The 23,667-nt window shown below is 40.3% G+C and overlaps 1 protein-coding gene across 2 annotated transcripts in view; it reads right to left on the bottom strand.

Moving 5' to 3' along the window:
- thoc5 (THO complex 5) overlaps positions 1–21,869 on the bottom strand; it is a 35,391-nt gene extending 13,522 nt beyond the window's left edge. Inside the window, exons 1-13 of one of the 2 annotated variants that reach the window (XM_080208213.1) lie at positions 21,703–21,869; positions 20,118–20,261; positions 17,044–17,157; positions 15,580–15,677; positions 14,285–14,431; positions 11,013–11,127; positions 8,454–8,586; positions 7,766–7,801; positions 5,848–5,925; positions 4,555–4,598; positions 3,139–3,238; positions 2,173–2,281; positions 460–561 (exon numbers count right to left, since the gene is read on the bottom strand). In XM_080208213.1, coding sequence (XP_080064339.1) covers positions 460–561; positions 2,173–2,281; positions 3,139–3,238; positions 4,555–4,598; positions 5,848–5,925; positions 7,766–7,801; positions 8,454–8,586; positions 11,013–11,127; positions 14,285–14,431; positions 15,580–15,677; positions 17,044–17,157; positions 20,118–20,261; positions 21,703–21,807 — 1,325 coding nt within the window. In that variant the 5' untranslated portion in view covers positions 21,808–21,869. The remainder of the gene's footprint in view (positions 1–459; positions 562–2,172; positions 2,282–3,138; positions 3,239–4,554; positions 4,599–5,847; positions 5,926–7,765; positions 7,802–8,453; positions 8,587–11,012; positions 11,128–14,284; positions 14,432–15,579; positions 15,678–17,043; positions 17,158–20,117; positions 20,262–21,702) is intronic. The other variant, XM_080208214.1, reaches the window with a different exon arrangement.
- Between the last annotated feature and the right edge of the window lie 1,798 nt (positions 21,870–23,667).

Below are 23,667 nucleotides of genomic sequence, written 5' to 3'. Positions count from 1 at the left end.
ATGAGATATTTTAAACAATGGGTTTAAGATGAAGGAGAAAAGTCATGGTCTAAAGTTGTTGAACTTAATGTAGATGCCTGAGGGCTGTAATGTGCCTAATCACAAGATCAGATGCTGCTCTTCCAGCTTGTGTTGGGCTTCACTGGAGAATTGCAGCAGGCCAAGGATGGACATGCGGGCATGAGAGCAAGTTGCTGAGTTAAAATGGCAAACAACACGAAGGGTGGGGTCATGTTTGCAGACTGAGTGAAGTGGTCTGCAAAGTGGTCACCCTGTCAACTTAGAGGAGACCACATTGTGAGGACTTAATTCAGTAAGTAACGGTATTGCAACATCTTGTGCCCTGAATGCTTTTTACAAAGCACAGAGGGTCAGAATAAAAACCGAGTTCATGACAAGATGTTGTTCAATTGATATACTGAAGCTTATGGTAGTGAAATGTAATTGAAAGAAACTTACCCAACTTTATCAAACTGATAGTGATTTGCAGGATTTGGAGTCTTTTTGCCATGGTCTCCAGGATACAGACAACTCAGTAGTGAGGCCGGAGACAATAGATCGCTGCATTTGCAAAAGATTTTAAAAAATAAAAACAATGGAGCTATCACAAAAAATGAGAAAAATGAACAGTAATTAATAAATTTATCTAATATATATCTATATAATGTCCACTGGGACTTAGATCCAAGGCAAGCTAGGTAGTCCCATTTATTGTAAAAGCCTCTTAAAATCAGAGGAATGGTCATTATTGCTTCTCATTTTATGAATTGCGCAACCTGTCTTGCAAATGCTGAAACCCAAACTTGTCTAAAGATCAGTGACTATTCTCAAGGGGACGGTAATTGGAGTCCCTTCAAGACTGAGCTAGCTCCAAGGTAACATGCATGACAAAACTGGAGCCGATTTGATCTTGTGTGACAGACTCAGTGATTGGGGTGAAAAGTTTCCCCTTGCTTATGCTTGTAATATTAACGCAATAAGGACAGAATCAGCAAAAAAAAGGATCATGATGTATGCACTTATACTGGTTCAAGATTCAGGCCAGACCCCACCCACAATACAGAATTGACTGATTCTGCTGATTAGTGAAGGCTCTTTAAATTACGCTAATTCTCTTCGGAAGCATTAATGTCTTTGAAGGTTTTTATCCCCTTAGATCAAAAATATTTAATTTACAACGGAAATAACAAGCGTACTCCAATTAACGTGGTACAATAATTGACTCAGTCTATTTTTAAAAAGTAAAGCAATTTCCCATGATGTTAAATCAGGTTGATCACAAATTTGGGACTGGATACATATTAAAATGCTTATTTGTCACGATAAATATTCTTTCAACAGCATTAATAAAACTGTGCCAGGTTAACAACCTTGAAAAAATAAATGAATACTTTTTAATGGTAAGAGAAAGTAGTTATAATTTATTATGCTGCCCAGTTGTGCTGGATCATAGACTATTTTATGGTTATGCAAATAATTTTTCTTGAGGAAAATGTGAACTGCAACTGAACCAGCAGAATGTCCAGCGCATTTAGGTGCACTTTCCTGATTGCTCTCCAAGTGGAAACTCCACTGCCTGATGTTAAGGCAGGCTGGATTGTACAGGATTGCTAATTATAGATCAGTTAAACGTTACTCATGGATGAACTGTAGTGTCTGGGAACAGGGAGAAAGGAAGCCCCTCAGGGAAGGACGTACCATCTGTGTCTAACTGAGGGTAAAAAGATTGAAGCAATTTGAAAGGAAAAACACACAATTCTGTAAAGTTGAATGGCAGGTTAGAGGATTGGGTAGAATACTTCTTTAAAAAAACAAAGATTAGCTGAAGCTGTAAGTAAGGAAGGAGAAATTAGAATACAATACGAAGTACCAACAGAGAGAGAAAAGGGGTAAGTAGGTACGGTTACAGGGATAGAGCCTGGATGGGATGCTCTGTTGGAGAATTGGTACAGACTCAATGGGCTGAATGGCTTCTTTTTGCACTGTAGGGATTCTATGACTGAATGGTGGATCAGGCATGAGGGACAGAATGATCAACTCCTGCTCCTAATTCATACATGTGTACGAAGTTCTACCGTGTAGCTTCAAATATTTATGCAAGTCAATGCTGTAACCAGAGGACTTGATTCAACACATGAATAATATTTAGATTTCACTTCCTTCAGACCTTACCCTGCACTGATAGCTATGGACATTTCAGTCGCTGTGGTCACTTTAGTCTTGACAGTCATTATATTGAGGTTCATCAAATAGTAGAAATAAAGGTGAAGGACACTGCCATCTGCCAAAAGAGAAGGATAATCTTAAATTACGAGGAAACAATAAATCTGATTAATGCTTACTTAATCAAACATATGGTGAAAGCAGGAATTCTTTAGAAAAACATTTAAGAACACAAGCACAGTTATAACCTGAAAGTCCCCTCTGAAAGTGTCCAATATCACAAATTGTTCAGAATAATTGTGTGTTTTCCTGTGGAGGAGGTGGTATGTCACTGGCAGGACAGTGACATGGCATTGTGTATGGCTTGCCCACTCCACCGCAGGGGAAGCCACTGCAGGATATCGCCTTCAGGGGGACAGAAGATCTCGTCAGCGGAAAGTGTCGGACAATCCTACCTAGATGTTTTATTGAAGACTTTGATTCTTGCAACAGGCAAATGTTAAGATGCTAAACTACAAATCATTACAAATTCCACAAATAACACAAAACTTACAAAGATTTTCTAAAGAATGTTTGATTTGTGATATACTGTACTAATTTCAGTAGGATGCCAAAAGAATAAAGAAAAGATGACAGCTAATGCTAGAGTTCTTTTTAAATTTTGCACATGGGTATCGATCCAATACATACAACTTTGATGCAGTTCTGTCCTAACAAACGTAGTCGACAATTACACACTGAAACTGACACACACTTCTGGGTCTGAAGATTGTAGCACACTAGAAAGCTATGGAGATAGTATATTAAAATGAAAACAGCAGTTTTTATTTTACACAACATTTTCCCTTTGATGCTTGCACAACCGGTTTCTGCAACTTTTGATAACATGAAGGGAATGTAGATCCTGCAGTTTGTAATTTTGTGTTTGATAATGAGGGTGTGTGGGGGGTGGGGGTAGAATGTTCCAATTCTAACCTTTGTATTTCAGGTCTAAAGTAACAGACAGAGGATGCCGTTTTAACATTTCTCTGCGTTTATCATCTTGCTGTAGGCCAAGAGTTGGACGGCGACGTTTCTGGAAAACAGATCGATAATTTAGCCAATGTTTGACAACCAGGTCTTTTAAGAAATATAAATATTAGTTGCAATTATGAAATTTGTTCACTTGTTGCAGGAGCAACTCAATGTCATAAAACTACAACAAAATGTATAACTAGACAAACAAAAGTCATATTTTAATACAGTTCCTGTACATATTTTTGGTTACACCATATGAACCTTTATCCAAATCGCTGAGAGTAAGGTGCAGTTTACAGTTCACTGAGAGAAGGTAGCCAAAGTAAATGATAATTAAATAGGCCTCCAATGTAAACATAGTGAAACAATAACTTCATCATTAACTTTGTGGCATCTGTGTGGAACTCTAGTTTGGAATTTGAGGGAATAGAAACTGGAAGATTGCCTAATTTGAAACTAGTGGGAGAATCTACAGAATTTTATGCCAAAGAAAGCAACAAGCAGGTTAGCTTGGAAGTGTTTGATTAAGCAGAATGAATCAACACTGGGTAAATGAAAGCTTTGCCTTTGAGAATAACTGAAGCTGAGGACAATTAAAGAGGACAGTTTCAGTGGATGGTGGGATACTTGTGGGTGATACTCCTAGAAATAAATATCTTCTAAGATGGATATGCCTTATAAAAGAATTCTTGGGAAAAGTAAGTAGTTTAACCGGAATACATAAAATATTTAGCGGCAAGCTACAGTGCTAACCATATTTGCTTTTTTATGTATAAAAGTTTTGTTTTAAAGGATGAAATTTTGTGGTGTACATTGTTTAAAAGGAGGTATTCAGACTTCTTTTTAAATGTGAATGTTCCATTGTAACAATGATCATATTGCTGTTTGTGCTGTGCACATATTGGCTGCTGCCTTTTCTACTTTACAACAACGACAACACCTCAAAAAGTGCTTCATTAACTGTAAAGCACTTTGGGCCTCTGGCAGTTGAGTAAATTTTCATCTCAAACGTAAATCTGAACTTTTGTTGAATTAATTATAAAACCCACTCTCAACTATGTGGCTAGAATCTCTGTTTACTTTTAAGAAAGTGTGGCAAAATACATTTGGGTATATCTACCGCATATTAGCAGAGTATTTTTGATCACATAGCACATTTGTACCTTTGAAGTTTTAATTCCTAATCAAGAGTAAGGTTACCCCTTGAAACAATGATCTCTTTTTCCTTCACGATACTAGTCAACTTATTTTATATTTCCAACAATTTTGGTTTAGTCATTGCTGATCAGTGCAGCAGGGTTTTAGATTTTCTTTAAGAATGGGACCAGACATCTCCTGAACAGATCAAATTCAGCTAAAATGGCAGTTACTCACAGTTGTTGTCTGCTCTTCCTCTGCATCTGAGTCACTTTCATCATCTGCAGAAAAAGGCGAAGAAACTAAGAACCAAGGGAAAAGTGACTTTATGGTTGCGTAGTCCTGATTAGCTGAAATGATGTTTTCTAGGGTGGAATTTTACTGGTTCACCCCGCCCATCGATGGGCAGAGTGAGCCTGAAAAATTGCAGGGGAGCCGAGAGATCAGGATCACGCTCGATTTCTCGGTTCTCGTGATCTTACTGGAGCTGGATTTCCGGTGAGATCAGCCTCTCGCCCATTTCTGGCAAGAGGCTGAATAAATTATTTAAATTTATTAAAATATTGATTTCCATGTGATTAGAGAGTCCGGTGGTCAATCGTCTGGGCTGACTTGCCTTTATGGCCTCGCCGAGAGAGGTTCTCTCTGGGGAGGAAAACACCCACTCTCCATAGATGGGGAACAGTCCTGTTGGCCTTGGTGGTAGAATCATAGGCCTTTGAAGCCTCCCAGAGATGCGAAGGGCAAAAGGGGCAGTGTGGGGGGGACGGAGGTTGCCCCTTGACCAGTGCCAGTCTGGCAGCACAGTGGTTACACTGCTGCCTTACAACACCAGAGGCTGGGGTTCAATTCTGGCCTTGGGTGACTATCTATGTGGAGTTTGCATGGTCTCCGTGTCTGGTGGGTTTCCTGCAGGTGCTCTGGTTTCCTTCCAAATGCCAAAGATGTTCGGGTTAGGTTGATTGGCCATGCTAAATTGCCCTTCGTGTCAGGTCTAGCAAAGTAATGTGCAATAGCCCCCTCTGCTGTTGGAATTGTGCAATGCAATCACAGAGGTCTGCACATTCGCAACAGCTCACATTCCTGCCAGCTGGTGAATTACGCCCCATCCATTTACTGTGGTAGCTAGAAAAAGTCTACACCATTTTTTCATGTATTACGTGCACAAGATTGGGCTTAAAAATTCGCCCGTGAAACAGACCTGCAACACTCCCAACAGTAGCTGGACACTTAGGATTTTTCTCATTAAATTCCAGCTATAGACGCTGCTGTACCCACACCACTGCAATTTGAGCCACTGAAGTCAATTACAGATCAACGCAATGGCCACTAATTGTACTAGACTGGAATTGTGCCACAAACATTCCTGGTCTGTACATCTTAGTTAATAACCTTTCCCAGTATTTTTATGTTTTTAATTACCAGATTTTTGCTGAGTTATTGGAAAAAAGTGTTTGTTGCTAATTAAAGCAAAAATGAATTTGAAGGTAAAATTCCAAATAGCCCGAATTTTCTCCTCTATATGATCACCTTGGGAATCCTCTGGTGGTCTTGCAAGTGCCTTGGCTTCTTCCACATCCCCTTCAATAGCGACTGTAAGATTCTTATCTGGCAAAATAAAGTATGAATTTTAACTATATAATTACACAACGTCAAAGCCAATAGAAAATAAATACGGTTAAACAGGTTTTTTTTTAACCAGTTTCTCATGACGGCTACTTTCATTTATGGTACAATAGTTCAAATTGTGACAGTATTTTACAAGGAGCACGCTTTAATAAAATTACTTATTTGTTATAGAAGGCTGTAGCGTTTAAAGAAAAAAATTATCTGCTAAATTCTTTCATGACACTGAAGTTTGTGGCAATTATGATGAAACTGTCAGTGTTCTTTGTTCCATTGAAACTGACAGTAACTTCAGCAGTCCTTACATGAGTAGAGTAACACTGATATCCAGTTGCCAATGATTCAGTGCACCTCTATATGTTAGACCCTGGTCTGCAACCCTGTAGCAACCAGCTAATTGATGAAAACTTCCAGCTTTATGCTCCGAATGTCACTGTAAAAACCCTAGGGATAGGTTCATTATGCACATGCTATGCTCCCTATTTGTACTAACGGGTAATCAGATAGTGCAATGTACAGCAGTATGAGGAGTTTAGAAGTTATTTATTAGTGTCACAAGTTGGCTTACATTAACACGGCAATGAACTTACTGTGAAAATCCCCTAGTCGCCACACTCCCCTGCCTGTTCGGGTACACTGATGGACAATTTAGCACGGCCAATCCACCTAAGCAGCACGTCTTTCGGACTCTGGGAAGAAACTCATGCAGACATGGGGGGAATGTGCAGACTCCACACAGACACTGAAGCTGGGAATCAAACTCGGGTCCCTGACGACTAATCAATTCCCATTTTAAGCTCTGACTGGGCATCCCAAGCCAAAATAATGCAAAGCAAATCTATAGATGGATTTCACATTTTATTTTCTATAAATGGGCAGTCAAGCTGGCTGCATACTTCCAGCATGATAATGGAAGTAGAATCTTGTGTACTTTTCTCTTTCATTTTGAGATTATATATACATTACAAATATTTTTGGATTTTGCTTGAAATCTGTATCTACTGTTCCAGAAATTCAACTTTACAAAACTGACTTAGTTATACAAATCTAGATCCAATTCACATCTCAGTACAAGTACTTTCTATTTGCTCATCCCACCATTGCAAGGATTGAATACTTTAAAATATTAGCAGAAAAATAAGCGATTGACAACTGGAATCAGTACATTTAAAAAAGTTAAGGCAATCGTTGAGTTAGATCAAAATCTGCAGTACTTAAGCCTTTCAGTCTAAAATTAGGAATAAACTTAAAACACACACAGATGGTCTCTTTTAAAGTACAGTCGGGAGAACAACATATGTAAATATATATTGATACGCGCAAACAAAAATTCTCACAGTCTAAGTGAAATATTGCAGCTTCTTTTCGACAGGAATATTTCTACATCAGTTTTAGCAATTCTTGTGCAATGTGGTCAACATGTTTTCCTAAGATTGACCAACGTAAAGTCTTTGTGAGAAATTGAACATGTATTACAAATCACAAACTATAAAGAATGAAGACTAACTGTATTAATTCCACAGGATACCATTTCTTGATCAAAATTTCTAAATAAGGCTGATCACGGAAGAAATCTTCGTATTTTAAGAGTACACTCAAAATCTGAAAATAGATAACTTTTCTAAAATTACCAATTTAGTAAGAATAGATCAAGTCCACATCTGTAATTTGTATTCTCAAAAATCTGAATCTGAATCTGGGTCTAAAATGTCACAATTCTATGAATAATACTTAGGTTGGAAGTTGTAACATACAAGCAGCACAGTACTAAAGGCAAGAGAAATTAAAGCTGAACAAACAATATTCAAGTCCCAATACTTACCCTGCCCATAGGGCTGGGAGGCCTTGTTCATCTGAGCTAATGGGGCACCCACCACCACAGCCAGAAGAGGGTTACAAAAAAAAGGATTGTGAAAGAGAGAGACACGATGTCAGTAAAAGAAAACAGATCAGCAACAAAGCTGAGCTTAATCCAGTAATTAATCTCACATGCCGAATTAGCAACCAAACAGAAGTAACTATTTGTTAATTGACAGGTTAAGAAATCGACAGTAAAAATTTAAAGCTACTGCATTCAACTGTGCATCACTTTTCTGCCACACAAATGACACCCACAGTAAACATTATTAAATGACACAAGAGATGTGGTAGTAAAGCACAACAATTAGGCCACATTTACCACATTATTTCTTATTCGAAATAGTTTTTTTTCAAAATATGGCAACAAAAGTGCAGCACAAAAATAAAAAGATAAAAGAAATCAATACTGACAAACAAAACCATGAAGAAACACTGAAGGTTAATACTGCAAACCATTTCAAGAATGAAAGCATTTTTAATACATACATTTGCATTAAGAGCAAAACAGAAAGTTTAACGTTTTCAGGTCAAGTTTGGAAAGATGTTATATGCAGTAATTTTAACAAGTTATAGAAACAATGACGGAAACGAAAACAAGTGCATTGCTATTGTGCATGACAAGGCACTCAGTCATTGTGCATTTGACTTACCACAAGCTTGCCCATAAGAATTTGCCTGCACGTACAGCACATATAATGGAGGAGGCAGATGTCTAGCAATTTCATACTGTTTATGAGTTTGGTCAAAAGGCATAGAAAGATACTCCTGGACTGGTAAAGATGCCTAAGAAAGCAGCAAAATAGTGGACATTCAAATGTTGCACAGCATAACACCAAAACACATTGTTTATTCACTGCATTAGTTACACAGCCATTTAAGACTGACCTTGCTTTATACTCGCTCTGAAGACAGAACAGATATTCTAATTATTCCCTCTGTCCCTCCAATGATTCAGCAGCATAAATGCACTTCGGTAATGCACTAACCCACACAGAACAAGGTGGCTCCTTTGTGATCACTGAAGTGTGCCAATGTGCACAACAGTAAACTTCAGTGCCCAGACTCAGAAATTCTACGGACACCCAATTGGACTGGGGAGGATCAGCAGCCTCCATTGTCCCTAAGTTTGCTTTTATTTTTTATTGTCACAAGTAGACTTACATTAACTCTGCAATTAAGTTATTGTGAAAATCCCCTAGTCGCCACACTCCAAGACCTGTTTGGGTACATTGAGGGAAAATTTAGCATGGCCTATGCACCTAACCAGCACATCTTTTGGACTGTGGGAGGAAACCAGAGCACCCAGAGGAAACCCATGCAGACACAGGGAGAACAATCTCCCACTCCCACTTGAGAAAAATATTGCTGCTGACTATTTAATTTTACATGTGGGAGGAAGGGAATATCGGGACAGAAGACAGGGTGGGAAAGGTTTTTAAAGTGGGATGAAGTTTGTGTGGAGTATAAATACTAGGACAGACCAGTTGGGCCAAATGACCTATTTCTGTGATGCAGACTTGGAGTAATTCTCTGTTCGTATAAAATTGGTCAGCACACCTTTCTGTCACATGCCTGGTTGATACTATTGCACCTTGATTGTAGGTTATTTAAATATCCTTTCTGATTCTTACTTTCAAGATTATCCAGCAATTCATAAAATAGTTTGTGGATATTCACTGTCTAGACCTAAACTTGAGCATCGGTCAAATGCTGCATACCTTAGCAAACCCGTAACCGTGCACAAGTCTTCAGAAGAGCGAGAAAATTAAAAAACACAATCTAATGTTAGAAAAGCGTGCATAATAACTGGGACAGCTGCTACATTATGAATAAAATGAGCACAGTCCTCTGCTGGAAGGCTGCATATATCAGAGTGCACAGATGTCTGATGGAAGTATCAGCACAAAGGTACAGAATCTACATTCTTGCATTAATATTCAAGTAATATAAACAATCATATAGTGATATACATTTTTTGAGTATTCTAGCAGGACTAATATTCAGATTGTAACATAATGGCTGAATAATTCAGGAGGTATTTGCATCTAGAATTTACCAAGGCTTGCTTCATTCACTGGGGGAGTTTTGTCAACTTAGGTCAGTGCACAGGATGGAACACTAATGGGAGGTGGAGGTTGAGGTGGGTGAAGAGATGGGACAAGTAGTTTCTTTCTTAGATGAGGCGAGGGAGAAAGTGGAAGAAGAGACAGCTAGGCACAATTAGCTGGGCAGATTTGGGTTAACGCCAAATATAAAAAACTCTCAAATAAGCAAGGTTTTACTTTATTATGAACAAGTTTTTGAGAAACATATTTCAGTTTGGTAAAGATTCTTTACGTAGATGGCTCCAGTCGCCAACACTGGATTTAACGTTCAGTCTGTCTAGAGCTTGTGACATGGTCATATCGTGCTGAAATTTCTGAGGGATTTGGCTGATAGACAGCACTGTGTGCTAACAAACCAAGACCTGGATTAAATCCAGCCTTGGCTGACAGGATAAACATAGAAAATAGGAGGAGGCCCTTAGATCTTGCTCTGCCATTCATTTAATCATGGCTAATCATCAAAGTCAATATCCTGATCCCACCTTCCCTGCTTGGGTAGGCATAAAGGTTAAACGTGAAATAACTCTTGCCCTGTCACACCAGGTCTTAGTGGGCATATGTTCCTAGAACAAAACTGCCCACAAAAATACATGAATTACAATCTCAGTCAAATTTGGAAGGTGTGGTTGAGAGGAGGGGTTGTGTTTCTGTGGTTATAATTAAGGGACATTATTGGGAATAGAGGCGCATCTTCCAATGCGGCATTTAATCTAGAATTGTTTCATGCAGACACTGGGTCACAAAGGTAGAAATGTTCCATTCTCTTCTTCTCATCCTTGACTCCAATGAGCACAAAAATTCCCAATTCAAATGTTTTGAGCTCTAAAAATTACAAACTTACAAAAACACCATTTTGGTTTACAGGCTGGATGGTGCTTGCAGTGACGCATGGAGATAGCACCAAGTGACTGTGCCAAATTGTTATTAGTTTCAAGAATTTTAATAAACTGAACACAAATGCTTTGTTTCATTAGGGATAAAGACAGTACCTGAAGTGAACCATGCAAATCTGCACCATAATGATCCTAAAAACTTACTTTATAATCATTATCCTACGGTCAAAAATATTAAGACTTAAAAGTTGAGACACATTTTCCTGCATACCTGCATAATTGTGTTGAGCCTTGGCTGAAGACTGCTTAAATATTCCTTTTTGATTTCAATGTCTTTTAGAATTTTCTCTTTGTTTGCTAGTGATTCTTTATATTTTTCGGCCAACCTAAAATTAAAAACGAATAGATTTCAGAAAGCGTTCAGTACAGAGACTAGAGACAGAAGACAGAAAACAATACAACCTAAGTTCAGGGAGAATTAAAAACAGAAATAAGCGGGGCAAAAGGGAGTGTATAGAAGAGCTTGGCAGATAACATAAATGGAAACCAAAAGTCATTTTACAACCAGTAAAAGGGTGAGGCTGATTTTGAACAAAAAAAGGTTGTCTTATGAGAGGTAGAGAGCATGGCTGAAGCACAAAATCAATATTTAGTCCTGATCAAAGAAGATTTTGATCTAATTTACTACTATCACACGTATTAACATATAGCGAAAAGTTTTTTTTTGCGTACTATACAGACAAAACATACTTTTCATACAGAAGGAAAAGGCAAGAATGCAGAATATAGTGTTACAGTCATAGCTAGGGCGTAGAGAAAGATCAACTTAATGCAAGGTAAGTCCATTCAAAAGTCTGACAGCAGCAGGGAAGAAGCTGTTGTTGAGTCAGTTGGTGCATGACCTCAGACTTTTGTATCTTTTTCCCGAAGGGAGAAGGTGGAAGAGAGAATGTCCAGAGTGCATGGGGCCTTTAAATATGTTGGCTGCTTTGCTGAGACAGTGGGAAGTGTAGACGGAGTCAATGGATGCCAGGCTGGTTTGCGATTGGATTGGGCTACATTCGCGACATTTTGTAGTTCTTTGCGGTCTTGGGCAGAGCAGGAGCCATACCAAGCTGCGATACACCCAGAAACAATGTTTTCTATGATGCATTCAATGTTATAGTAAAGAAGGCAGTGGAGAAATTGGATAAGATAAAAAGATAACTAGGTACTTCAAAAGCTAACGGAGTTTGAAATAGAAAAGTCATCTGATTTAGATGGGTTGCATCCTGAGTTGTTGAGGGAAGAAATGATGGAAACTGTGAAGACTGTGAAACCTTTTCCGAGAGGAAAAAGATACAAAAGTCTGAGATCACATATCAACCACAAGAACAGCTTCTTCCCTGTTGCTCTCAGATGTTTGAATGGACTTAGCTTGCACTAAGCTGATCTTTCTTTACACCCTAGCTATGACTGTAACACGACATTCTGCACTCTCACGTTTCCTTCTCTACAAACTGTACACTTTGTCTGTATAGCGTGCAAGAAACTTTTCACTGTACACGCGACTCTAATAAATCAAATTAAATAGACCCAGGCCAAAATGTTTCAACTTTCCTTAGATTCAGGGATGGTGCCAAAGCACGGAGGATTTGCAAATACTATTTCCTTGTTCAAAAATGGAGAGGAGGATGAACTACGCAATTCAGGTCAATCAGTCAAAAGTTGGTGATGGGGAAACTTTTAAAGACAATAATTCAGATCATAATTAATTGACACTTGAAAAATGTGGGTTAATAAATGTAAGCCATGACAGATTTATTAAAGGCCAACTGTGTTTGAATAAATGGATTGAGATCTTTGAGAAATTAACTTTTGAGGGTTGTGCGGTTGATGGGCTTTCAAAAGGCATTTGACAAAGTACCAGAATATACACTTGCTAGCAATAATAAAACCCATGGAATTAAAGGAGCAAAGGATCCAGTGGTACAAATTTGACAGAGGGTTTGAAAGTAGCAATGAAGTTATTTTCCAGCCTGTGCAGTAGTGTTCCCCCAGGTTGTTCATTTTTTGATATATATTAATGATCTGGATGACATAAAACTTGGAAATAATGGGAACAGTGAAGAAGTTTATGTGTACAAATCATGGAAGTAGGCAGGACAGCTTAAGTGGTTAAAAAGGCATACGGGTTTCTAGGCTTTATAAAGGGGAATATAGAGTAAAATAGCAAAGAAGTTATCATGAACTTTAAAAGAAAACTACTTTGGCCTCAACTGGAGTACTGTGGCCAATTCTGGCTCTGAACTTTAGGAAGGATGCGAAGGATTTAGAGAGGATGCAGACTAAACTTTATGAAAATGATTCATGGAATCAGAGACTTCAATAATGATAATGGACGAGAGAAGCTGAGGTTGTTGTCATTGCAGACAATTGATTCGTGATTTGATAGGTGTGTTTAAGAACCATGAAGGGTCTGGGCAGAGAGAGAGAAAATACATTCTCACTGGCAAAAACCAGAAGACATGGATTCAAAGTGATTGGCAAGAGTGAAATGGAAAAACTTTTGTGCAGTGGGTGACAGGGTATGGAATGCACAGCCTATGATTGTGATGGAGGCAGATCCGATTGTGAATTTCAAAAGGAATTGGATAAGCAACCGAAGAGAAGAAAAGCTAATCTCTTGGCTGTGGAGAAAGAGCAGGAGAATGGAACTAGCAGAGTTTCATTCTTGCACAGAGCTGGCGCGCATGTGATGTTCTGAATGGCCTCCACTGCTGTAATTATTCTACATATCATTAACGTTGAAGTTTGCAGATGCCAAGAAACCTGGAAACGCAGTAAACATGAAAGTGGTTAGTAAGAGGCTGATGAAATGTGAAGAAATATAACATAGAAAAATATGAAGTGATTCATTTTATAGGAAGAATAAAGTGGGGCAATATAAACTATTACATTTTTAAAGAGATGCAGAAACAGAGATCTGGGAATGGCTGCTAAAAAAAATGGATCCTTGGTCTTAAAAAGCATTGATTGTAAAAGCAAATAAGTTATGCTAAAACTTTACAAAACACCGGTTAGGCCACAGCTGAAGTATTGCGTTCAATTCTGAGCACCACACTTGAGGAAGCATGTGAAGAATCAGAAGAGAGTGAAGAAGTATTTACTAGCATGGTATCATGGAATTAAGCAGAGAGGCTAGGGAAATTGGAATTACTTCCCTAAAGCTCAGAAGGTGATGAAAGAATCTGAAAGTGGTGTTCAAAGTCATGAAAGATTTTGGTAGAATAAAGAGAAATTGCTTCCAGTAGCAGATGGGTCAGTAATCTGAGGAAAAACATTTTTACCTAGCGAATTACGATGATCTAGAATGCACTGCATGGAAGGATGATGGAATATCTTTTAACTGGGACTAAATCCTTGAAATGGAAAAATATTGCTCAGCTACGAGTGAGTGAACAGGGGAGTGGAACTAACTGGATAACTCTTAACGGAATCAAGAAAAGCATAAGTGAATAGGGTCTTTTGTGTTGCGTCAGTCAATGAACATATCCACCATACCTTTTGCGCTGTTCAAGTTCCCAGTCTAAACGAGACAGAGTTTGCTGATGTGGATCGTTCATGGTGAACTTAGGCTTGCTAATATCCACTGGGGCCTCTTTATAGAACTCTTCCACATTCACCAAGTCAATCTCTTCATGTTTAGATCTAAAAATCAGCACAGAAGGAAATAAATTATAACCATCCATCTGATGTGACATTAACATAGAAGATCTGTAAATCTGCAGTTTTACTGAAGTTTAAGAGAGATGGAATGAATTCAGATATATGAAGAGTCGAGTTCAGTCCAGTGTTTCAATTAGGCCCATTTAGCATGAAATACAAGGTGGCTTGTGCAATTCATCTACACTTTCAGGTCCCTATACATTCAGTCCCTTCATCATCAGTGTATTGTGACTGCCATGTGTATTTTCTATAGTCTGCACTGAGGCAAATTACCAGGCCCTGGTTGGCTGCATCTATTGAACCTGTGATTTTTTTCCTACCTAAAAGGCCAACTGCAGATGGCACATGGGAACACCATCACCTGCAGGTTCCTCTCCCAACCTTACTTGGATACATATTTTCTTCCTTCACTGTCGCAGTGTCAAAATCTTGGAACTTCAACCACCAACACTACTGTGGGAGTACTTATAGAATTATAGAATCGCTACAGTGTAGGCCATTTGGCCCATCAAGCCTGCACTGACAACAATCCCACCCATCCCCTATCCCCGTAATCCCAGAATGTACCCTGCTAATCCCCAACCTACACAACTTGGGACACAAAGGGACAATTTAGCATGGCCAATCAACCTAATCTGCATATCTTTGGACTGTGGGAGGAAACGCACGTGGACAGGGGGGGATCGTGCAAACTCCACACAGACAGTAAAACACTGCAGTAACACAATCCACAGATGCTGCAATGTTTCCCGTCTGTAATGAAAAGAATGCTCAACACTCCCTTTTCAAGGGCAAGTAGATCTGGGTGATAAATGTTGATCTTGCCAGCGAAACAGAATGAATTAAAACATAGTGACATTCTTTTTTGAGTCACTGCTAATGCACAATACCACGCTGCACAAATATACATCCTGTCCTTTCCAAACTCGAGAAACACTTTAAACTATACAATGGTGGGGTGAAATATCGGTGGAGAAATTTGAAATAATGAATAATATGAAACACTGGATGACCACAATATTGAAGATATTTGACACGTGTCAATAAAACAGACCATCTGCCTGCGATAAAGCCAAAGATAAGAACACGAAACCATTTCAAAACGTTTCCCACTAATAAGAGAAACTTACTTGAATTCTAAGCACTTGGTGATTTCCTTTTGAAGATGCATCACCTCATACAGAAGATTCTGGAGTTGAAGATGAAGAGCATCAACCTTCTGTTTGGCCTGAGAAATAAGAGGCAGAGTCTTTACTATCCAAAGACTGCAAATCGGAGCAATTTATTTACACCACTCCTTCAAAAAAATGTCAAATCTGAACAACATGTAAAGTTTTCCAACATTGTTATGGCATTCCAGAACTACTTCATGCCGATGTCATGTGCAGTTTTGGTCATTTCATTATAGGAAGGAGGTGATTGCACTAGAAAGAGAATCACCAAGATGTTGCCTGGGATGGAACATTTGAACCATAAGGAGAGACTGAATAGACTTGGATTGTTTTCTCCAGAGCAGAGAAGGCTGAGAGAGAGACATATTGAGGTGTATAAGGTTATGAGGGATATGGAGAGGGTGAGTAGGAAGCAGCTGTTTCCTTTATTGAGGGGTCCATCGCGAAGTGGGGGGGGAGGCAATAGTTTTAGGGTAAGGTACAGGAGATTCAGAGGGGATTTGAGAAAAAAATGAATTCACTCAGGGTGGTAGGTATCTGGAATGTACAGCTGGAAAGGTAGTGGAGGCCAGAAGCCTTAAAACCTTTAAAAAAATATTTGGACGAGCACTTGAAATATAACATTAAAAGGTTAAAGTTTTGAAGTTTAAAGTTTATTTATTATTATCACAAGTAGGCTTACATTAACAGCGCCATGAAGCTACTGTGAAAATCCCCTAGCCGCCACACAGTGCTGCCTGCTCGTGTATACTGAGGGAGAATTTACCATGATTAGTGCACCTAACCTGCAAGTCTTTCGGACTGTGAGAGGAAACCACTACACCCAGAGGAAACCCAAGCAGACACAGGGAGGATGTGCAAACTCCGCACAGACAGTAACCCAAGCTGGGAATTCAATCTGGTCCCTGGTACTCTGAGGCAGCAGTGCCAACCACTGTGCACCGTGCTGTCCCCATTCAAGAATGTAGGACAAGTGCTGGAAAATGGGATGAGTGTGACTTTAGTGGTAGATATGAAGGGCCTTCTCTGCGCTGTGCGACTCTATGACTATTTAGAAATGTGCCAGTCATAGCTGACTGCAATGCAGCAATGATAATTATAAATACTTTGCTTTGTTAAAGGCCAGTGTACTGGATTAATATTCCAGAATTAATTACTGCTGGAAAATAAAAACAATCATGGTTTCTGTACAATTACACAGTTACCCACAAAAGACTGAGTAAAACCTCCCAGATCAATAATGCAGTTGAACAAATTTGAGAAAATCAAAGCAACTGGTCTAACTTTTATTCTATCTCTTTTGGAATCACTAATAACAGGGATGAGGATTGATGTAAAAGCATTTTTCTCTGAGACAATTATCTCCTAAAATGACAATGGATGGTGCAAGACCTCCCCATTTTTAATGCAGATAGTATTTACCTCATGAGTTTGATCTCGACCCTTTTTTAACCTGATATGAGCCAAACGGTTTAATTTCTTTAGAGTCATGAAGTGAATACAACTTTGGATCCGTCGTTCATCAATCTCTGCTGACTGTAAGAAGGGAAAGGCAAATTAGAAACCGCACAAATGTATCAAACATAAAGCATGTTCTTAGCACCTGGAAATAGTGAGATGTTATACCAAAGCTTCTCCTGCTCTACATATACCACTTGGTTCTTAGGCAACACTTTACTTTTGTGTTAGTTGGTTGTGTATTCAAGAACTAACATTGGAGGATTGAGCACCTAATCTGGGCTGACACTTCAGTGCAGCACAGAGGGAGTACAGCACTGTCAGAAGTGCCGTTTTTTAGAGAAGTTAAATCGAGGCACCATCTGCAATCACATGCATGTAAATTATCTTTCAAAGAGCAGCAAGGGAGTTCTCCCTGTAGTTCTGGCCAATCTTTACCTTCCAATGGACATCACTGAAACAGATTACCTGTCCAATATTTCATTGCTGCTTGTAGGATTTTGCTGTGTGCATATTGCTGACTACAATTCAAAAACACTTAAATGACTATAAAGGACTTTGGGAGGTCCCACAGTTGCGAAAGTTACAAGTTGTAGTTCTTTACATGTATTCTTAATTTCTTTCTTTCATTTGATGTGATTTAATGAAAGAAAGCACTGATATGAATGAACTGCCTTTATAAAACATAATATGTCCATCAACTTTTCCATTGCACAAATGGTATGTTCAATTTATGACGATTTGAGCTGAAAACATAATGTTACTCAACACTAAATTCAGCAAACACACACTCTCCACCTTTGCTGAATCTGCTGCTGACAGGAGAGACAAGTTGCTCAGCAAGATCTTAGTTTTCTTTAGCTTCATCTCGAAGAGCCTACTACTGATATCAGGACAAATAAGTACATAATCAGGGCAATTTGCTTTGTCAATTTTAATTTCCCCAAACCATCATCAACAGGCAGCAATAAATCCCCAAAACATCATCGCTTTAAGACAGAAGCAAAGATAAGAGTGAAATAAAGCCACCTGGCCCACGTCAGCTCATTCCTCTCTTAACATGGCATCCTACGACATTGTGAACCAACCCAATTTTTTGGTCCCTACTAACTTGCCCAGTTCAAGTTGTGAAATGAAGTTCTTCTTGTTACATACTTTAAATGATATTTGATTAATTTTCATTTACATCCTCAGGTGATAGTTTCTTTCAAGGCCCGAGCTTTGTACGCTTAGGTACACTCTTGCCTCCGAGTCAAAGGTTTGTAGGTTACCAACATTCTGGAGAGCTAGCATTGATTAGAAACTGAACTAGACTAGCCATATAAATGCAGTGGCATGATGGCACAGTGGTTAGCACTGCTGCCTCACAGTGCCAGGGACCTGGGTTCGATTCTCGGCTTGGGTCGCTGTCTGTGTGGTTTCTGCATATTCTCCTCGTGTCAGCATGGGTTTCCTCTGGGTACTCCGGTTTCCTCCCACAATCTGAAAGATGTGCTGGTTAGGTGTCTTGGCCATGCTAAATTCTCTTTCAATTTGCCACAGCAATGACGATTAGGGGATTTTCACAGTAGCTTCATTGTGGTGTTAATGTAAACCTGCTTGTGAGACTAATAAATAAACTTAAAAATAGGGACAGAAGTAGGCCATTTACCCCTTAGAGCCTGCTCTGCCATTTAATAAGATCATGGCTGATCTTAACTCTCAACGAATCTATTTTTCTGTCTCAGCTAAATAACCTTTAATTCCCCATCTGATTAAAAATCTCTCAAACTCAGCCTTGAAAATGTTCAAGGACTCAGACTCCTTGGCTTTCTGGGGTAAAGAATTTCAAAGATTCACCACTCTTTGAGAATAGAAATTCTTTATCAAATTTATTTTAATGAGCACCCGCTTATTCTCCGATATGCCCTCTGGTCCTACGCTTTCTTATGAGTGGAAACATCTTCCCAACGTTTACCTGTCTAAACTTTTAAGAATCTTACATGCTTCAATTGTATCACCATTCATTCATCTGAACTCCAAGGAATACAAACCCAACCAGTTTCGTCTTTCCACAGAGCAAAGTCCCTCTATAACCAGGATCATCCTGGTAAACGTTCTCTGTACTGCCTCCGATGTTAATATAGCTTTCCTTAAATAAGGGGAGCAAAATAGTACACAGTATGCTAAATGTGGCCTCACTAGTCCCTTGTACAGTTGCAGCAATATCTCTTTACTTTTATACTCCAGCCCTCTTGAAATTAAAGTCCACGTTCCATTTGTCTTCCCTATTACCACCCACACCAATCTGCTAACTTTCTGGGTTTCATTAACAAGGAACCCCACTCCCCCTAAACAAACCCCCCCAGCTCTTTGTGTTACACCTTCCAGCAGCATATCTCCATTTAAATAATAATCCACCCCCTCATTCTCTTTCTTCCAAAATGGACAATCTCACACTTTCCCCACACCGAATTCTAATTTTATGCTCACTCACTTAACCTGTCACTGTCAATCTGCAAACTGTTTATTTGTGCCTTACAACCTGCCTTCCCTCCCACCTGTGTATCATCCACAAATTTGGCCACAGTAGCACGTTGTTCATAGAATCCTACAGTGCAGGATAAGGCCATTCAGCCCATCGAGTATGTACCGACCACAATCCCGTCCAGACCCTATCCCCATAACTCCTTGCATTTACCATAGCTAATCTCTCTGACATTAAAGGGCAATTTAGCATGGCCAATCCACATAACCTGTACATCTTTGGACCGTGGGAGGAAACCTGAGCTCCCTGAGGAAACTCACACGGACACAGGAAGAACGTGCAAACTCCACAGACAATGACCCAACTCAGGAATTGAACCCAGGTCCCTGGCGCTGTGGGGTTGCAGTGCTAACCACTGCGCCACCATTCCTTCCTCCAAACCACTGATATATAATTGTGAAGAGCTGCAGGTAGAGCACCTATCCCTGTGGCACTCCAATGGTTAATATCCTCCAGGAACCTGAGAAAGAACTCTCTCCCTCCCCCCAAAATCTGAATGGATTCAACCTACCACATCTTTTCCTCCTTTACTCTTCAATTCGTGAATCTCAGCCATCAACCGCTGAAGATCTTCACAGGTTTTTTTGTACAGATCATAGTCTTTGGCAGGGTCTCGTGTATCCACTTCCAGTTCTTCGCTATAGGATTTGATCTCCTGAAACAAATGTGTATTTTAATATTCGATGCTACATCAAAAAATTATCAAGCGGTCAACAACCATTGCTACGTTCATCTACCTTATAGGCAGTGGTGCCTATTGTTGCCTCACAGCGCCAGGGACGCAGGTTTGATTCTCTTGAGTCACTGTCTGTGTGGAATCAGCACGTTCTCCCTGTGAACACACTGTCTGTCTGGGTTTCCTCCGGGTGCTCTGGTTTCCTCCCCCAGTCCAAAAGACTGTGCTGGTTAGGTGCACTGGCTAAGCTAAATTCTTTCTAAGGGTATCCGAACAGGTGCCGGAGTGCGAAGATTAGGGGGTTTTCACAGTAACTTAAAGTTTATTTATTAGTCACAAGTAGGCTTACATTAACATTCCAATGAAGTTACTGTGAAAATCCTCTTCACTGCAATGTTAGTGTAAACCTACTTGTGACATGATTAAATAAAAATGTGAAGGAGTAGATTAACATGGTGGGGGGGCAGAAATTCATCAGCCTGGATACTGAGCCAACTTCAAACCTGATATCAGCACTCTACATTTCCTAAAGTTAAAAAAAATGCAGGGATTTATCTGATTCGATTTATTATTGTCATATATATTAGCATACGGTGAAAAGTATTGTTTCTTGCATGCTATACGGACAAAATATACTGTTCATAGACAAGGAAAGAAGGGAATGCAGAATGTAGTGTTACAGTCATAGCTAGGTTGTAGGCAAAAGATCAGCTTAATGCAAGGCAAGTCCATTCAAAAGTCAGACAGCAGCAGGGAAGAAGCTGTTCTTGAGTCAGCTGGTGCGTGGCCTCAAAGTTCTGCATCTTTTTCCTGAAGGAAGAAGATGGAAGAGAGAATGTCTGGGGTGCGTGGGGTCCCTAATTGTGCTGGCTGCTTTGCTGAGGCAATGGGAAGCGTAGACAGAGTCAGCGGATGGGAAGCTGGTTTTCGAGATGCATGGGGCTACATACACGACCTTTTGTAGTTCCTTGTGGTCTTAGGCAGAGCAGGAGCCATACCAAGCTGTGATACAACCAGAAAGAATGCTTTCTATGGTGCGTCTGTAAAAGTTGATGAGAGTTGTAGTGATATGCCAAATTTCCTTAGTCTTCTGAGAAAGTAGAGTTGATTGGGCTTTTTTAAGGATATAGGATATGGAACTATAGGATAGTTCCTAAGGATATAGAACTATAGGATCTGGCACTTCACCTTATTTTTTTAAAGGGAAACAAAGATGCTGAAATGCTCAGTTTCAACTGCAATTTCCAGATAAAACTCCACTGAATTGAAATGCTGGCTCTCTCTAATATCCTGAGATCCTGGTAAGACTTTAGCACAAGGAGGCAGTGAGGAGGGCTCAGCTCCTGCTCTGCTGCCTGGGCTGTGTTTGCTGGGCCGCCCCCAGGCCTCGGCACCCAGCCCAGCGCCTCCAGCCACCCACCTGGTCGCCGTCCCCCCGGGCCTTCCGGCTCTCCTTCTCCACCGCCGCCCCGCCATCACTCCGGATCACTTTGGTTTTTCTTTTCTTCGCCGAGTCCGCGGACATTTCACTCTCCCGGCTCCACACCAACAGTGACCCGGACACTCTTCCCACTCAGGCGGAAAGACTTAGAGGGGAGACAGGGGGGGAACAGTTCCTCCCCGCCTGCGGGTGGCGCTGTCACCACCACAAACCAGCAGAGTTTATTCCTCCCAGCCTGCGGGTGGCGCTGTCACCACACAAAGGGATCCTCCCGGCCGGCAGAGGGCGCGGACACCACCACAAACCGGCGGAGTTTATTCCTCCCGGCCTGCGGGTGGCGCTGTCACCACACAAAGGAATCCTCCCGGCCGGCAGAGGGCGCGGTCACCACCACAAACCGGCGGAGTTTATTCCTCCTCGCCTGCGGGTGGCACTGTCACCTTACCGGTGGCGGAGTTTCTCCTGCCGACCGACAGAGGGCGCTGCCAACACAACAAACAGGCTGCATTTACAATTCCTCGCCTGCGGGTGGCGCTGTTTCCATATAAAAGGGCAGAGTTTTCTCCTGGGGGGGCGGGGTCTGATTGCACTCTGGGAAGGAACCTTTTGGGGGCGCTTGAGGTGAAGAAATAAGTTAATTTGGGAAAGATACAAAGTTTTTATGGTTTGTTATGGACAGTATCAGCAAGCTTGTCCTTCTTGTAGTGCACTGACAATTTGGGGTTGTAGGTTTACAGTCTTTGGATTATACTGGGAGGAGGAATTACTCTTTAGCTACAAGATCAAAAACTCTGGTAGAATGGAGAGAGTTGCAAATAACTACTGGAACTAATTTTAATTAAATATCTTAATCTTTTGAATTGGGACATTTTCACAATAGTAGCCCAAACTTGAATCTACAAATTATTTATTTACAAACAAGATAACTACATTGGCACCACCCAGCTTAGTTGGGGAAAATCTGATGCTAAATGAGTTAAAAGTCCTGCAGTGACATACTTTTTAACTATCCAAATCTTTGCTCTTATTCGTACAGGGTATTTGGAAGGAAGGAGGCCATGGATGACAAATGTGTTTTGTGATTATTTATGAAGTACTGTGAAGCAGACAATGTTGATTTTGCTCCTTACATAAACAGCTTACATTGATAGAGCACCTTTAATGAATAAAATATCCCAACGTCCTTCACAGGAGAATTATAAGATAAAAATAAGACCCCTAACCATTGTAAGGCCTTTGTAGGTCAGGTGACCAAAAGCTTGATCAAAGACATAGGTTTTAAGGAATATCTTAATGGAGGAAAGGAGTGTACGGAGGTGGGAATTCCAGAGCTTAGGTCCTAGGCAACTGAAGACATGGTTATCAACAGTGAGCGGTTACAATTGGGGACCTTCAGGACACCAGAATGAGATCAGCGTGGATGTCTCCTGTGATTGTGGGGCTGAAAGCAATCACGTAAATAGGAAGGGGTGAGCCGTGGAGAGATTTGAAAACAAGAATGAGAATTTTAAAATTCTTGGTTTACCAGGTGCAATGTAGGTCAGCATGTAGGGGATGATGGGTGAAGGTGACTTAGTCTGAATTTAACACATGGGCAGCAGGGTTTTGGATGATCTCATGTTTATTGAGTGTAGAATGAGGAAGGCCAGCCAAGGATGTGTGGGAATAATCAAGTCTAGATGTAACAAAGCCATGGGTGGCACAGTGGTTAGCACTGCTGCCTCATAGTGCCAGGGACCTGGGTTCAATTCCAGTCTTGGGTGACTGTGGAATTTGCATATTCTCCTGTGTCTGTTTGGGTTTATTCTGGGTGTTCCGATTTCTTCGCACAGTCCAAAAACATGCGGGTGAAGTGGATTGATCATGCTAAATTGCCCCTTAGTGTCAGGGGGATTAGCAGGGTTAACATGTGGGGTTATGGGGATAGGGTGGGATTGTTGTCAA

The sequence above is a fragment of the Carcharhinus amblyrhynchos genome, chromosome 20 (genome assembly GCF_965287045.1).
Source record: "Carcharhinus amblyrhynchos chromosome 20, sCarAmb.v2.hapA, whole genome shotgun sequence".
In the NCBI taxonomy this organism is placed as follows: Eukaryota; Metazoa; Chordata; class Chondrichthyes; order Carcharhiniformes; family Carcharhinidae; genus Carcharhinus; species Carcharhinus amblyrhynchos.
This window is presented reverse-complemented; position numbering and strand designations above follow the sequence as displayed.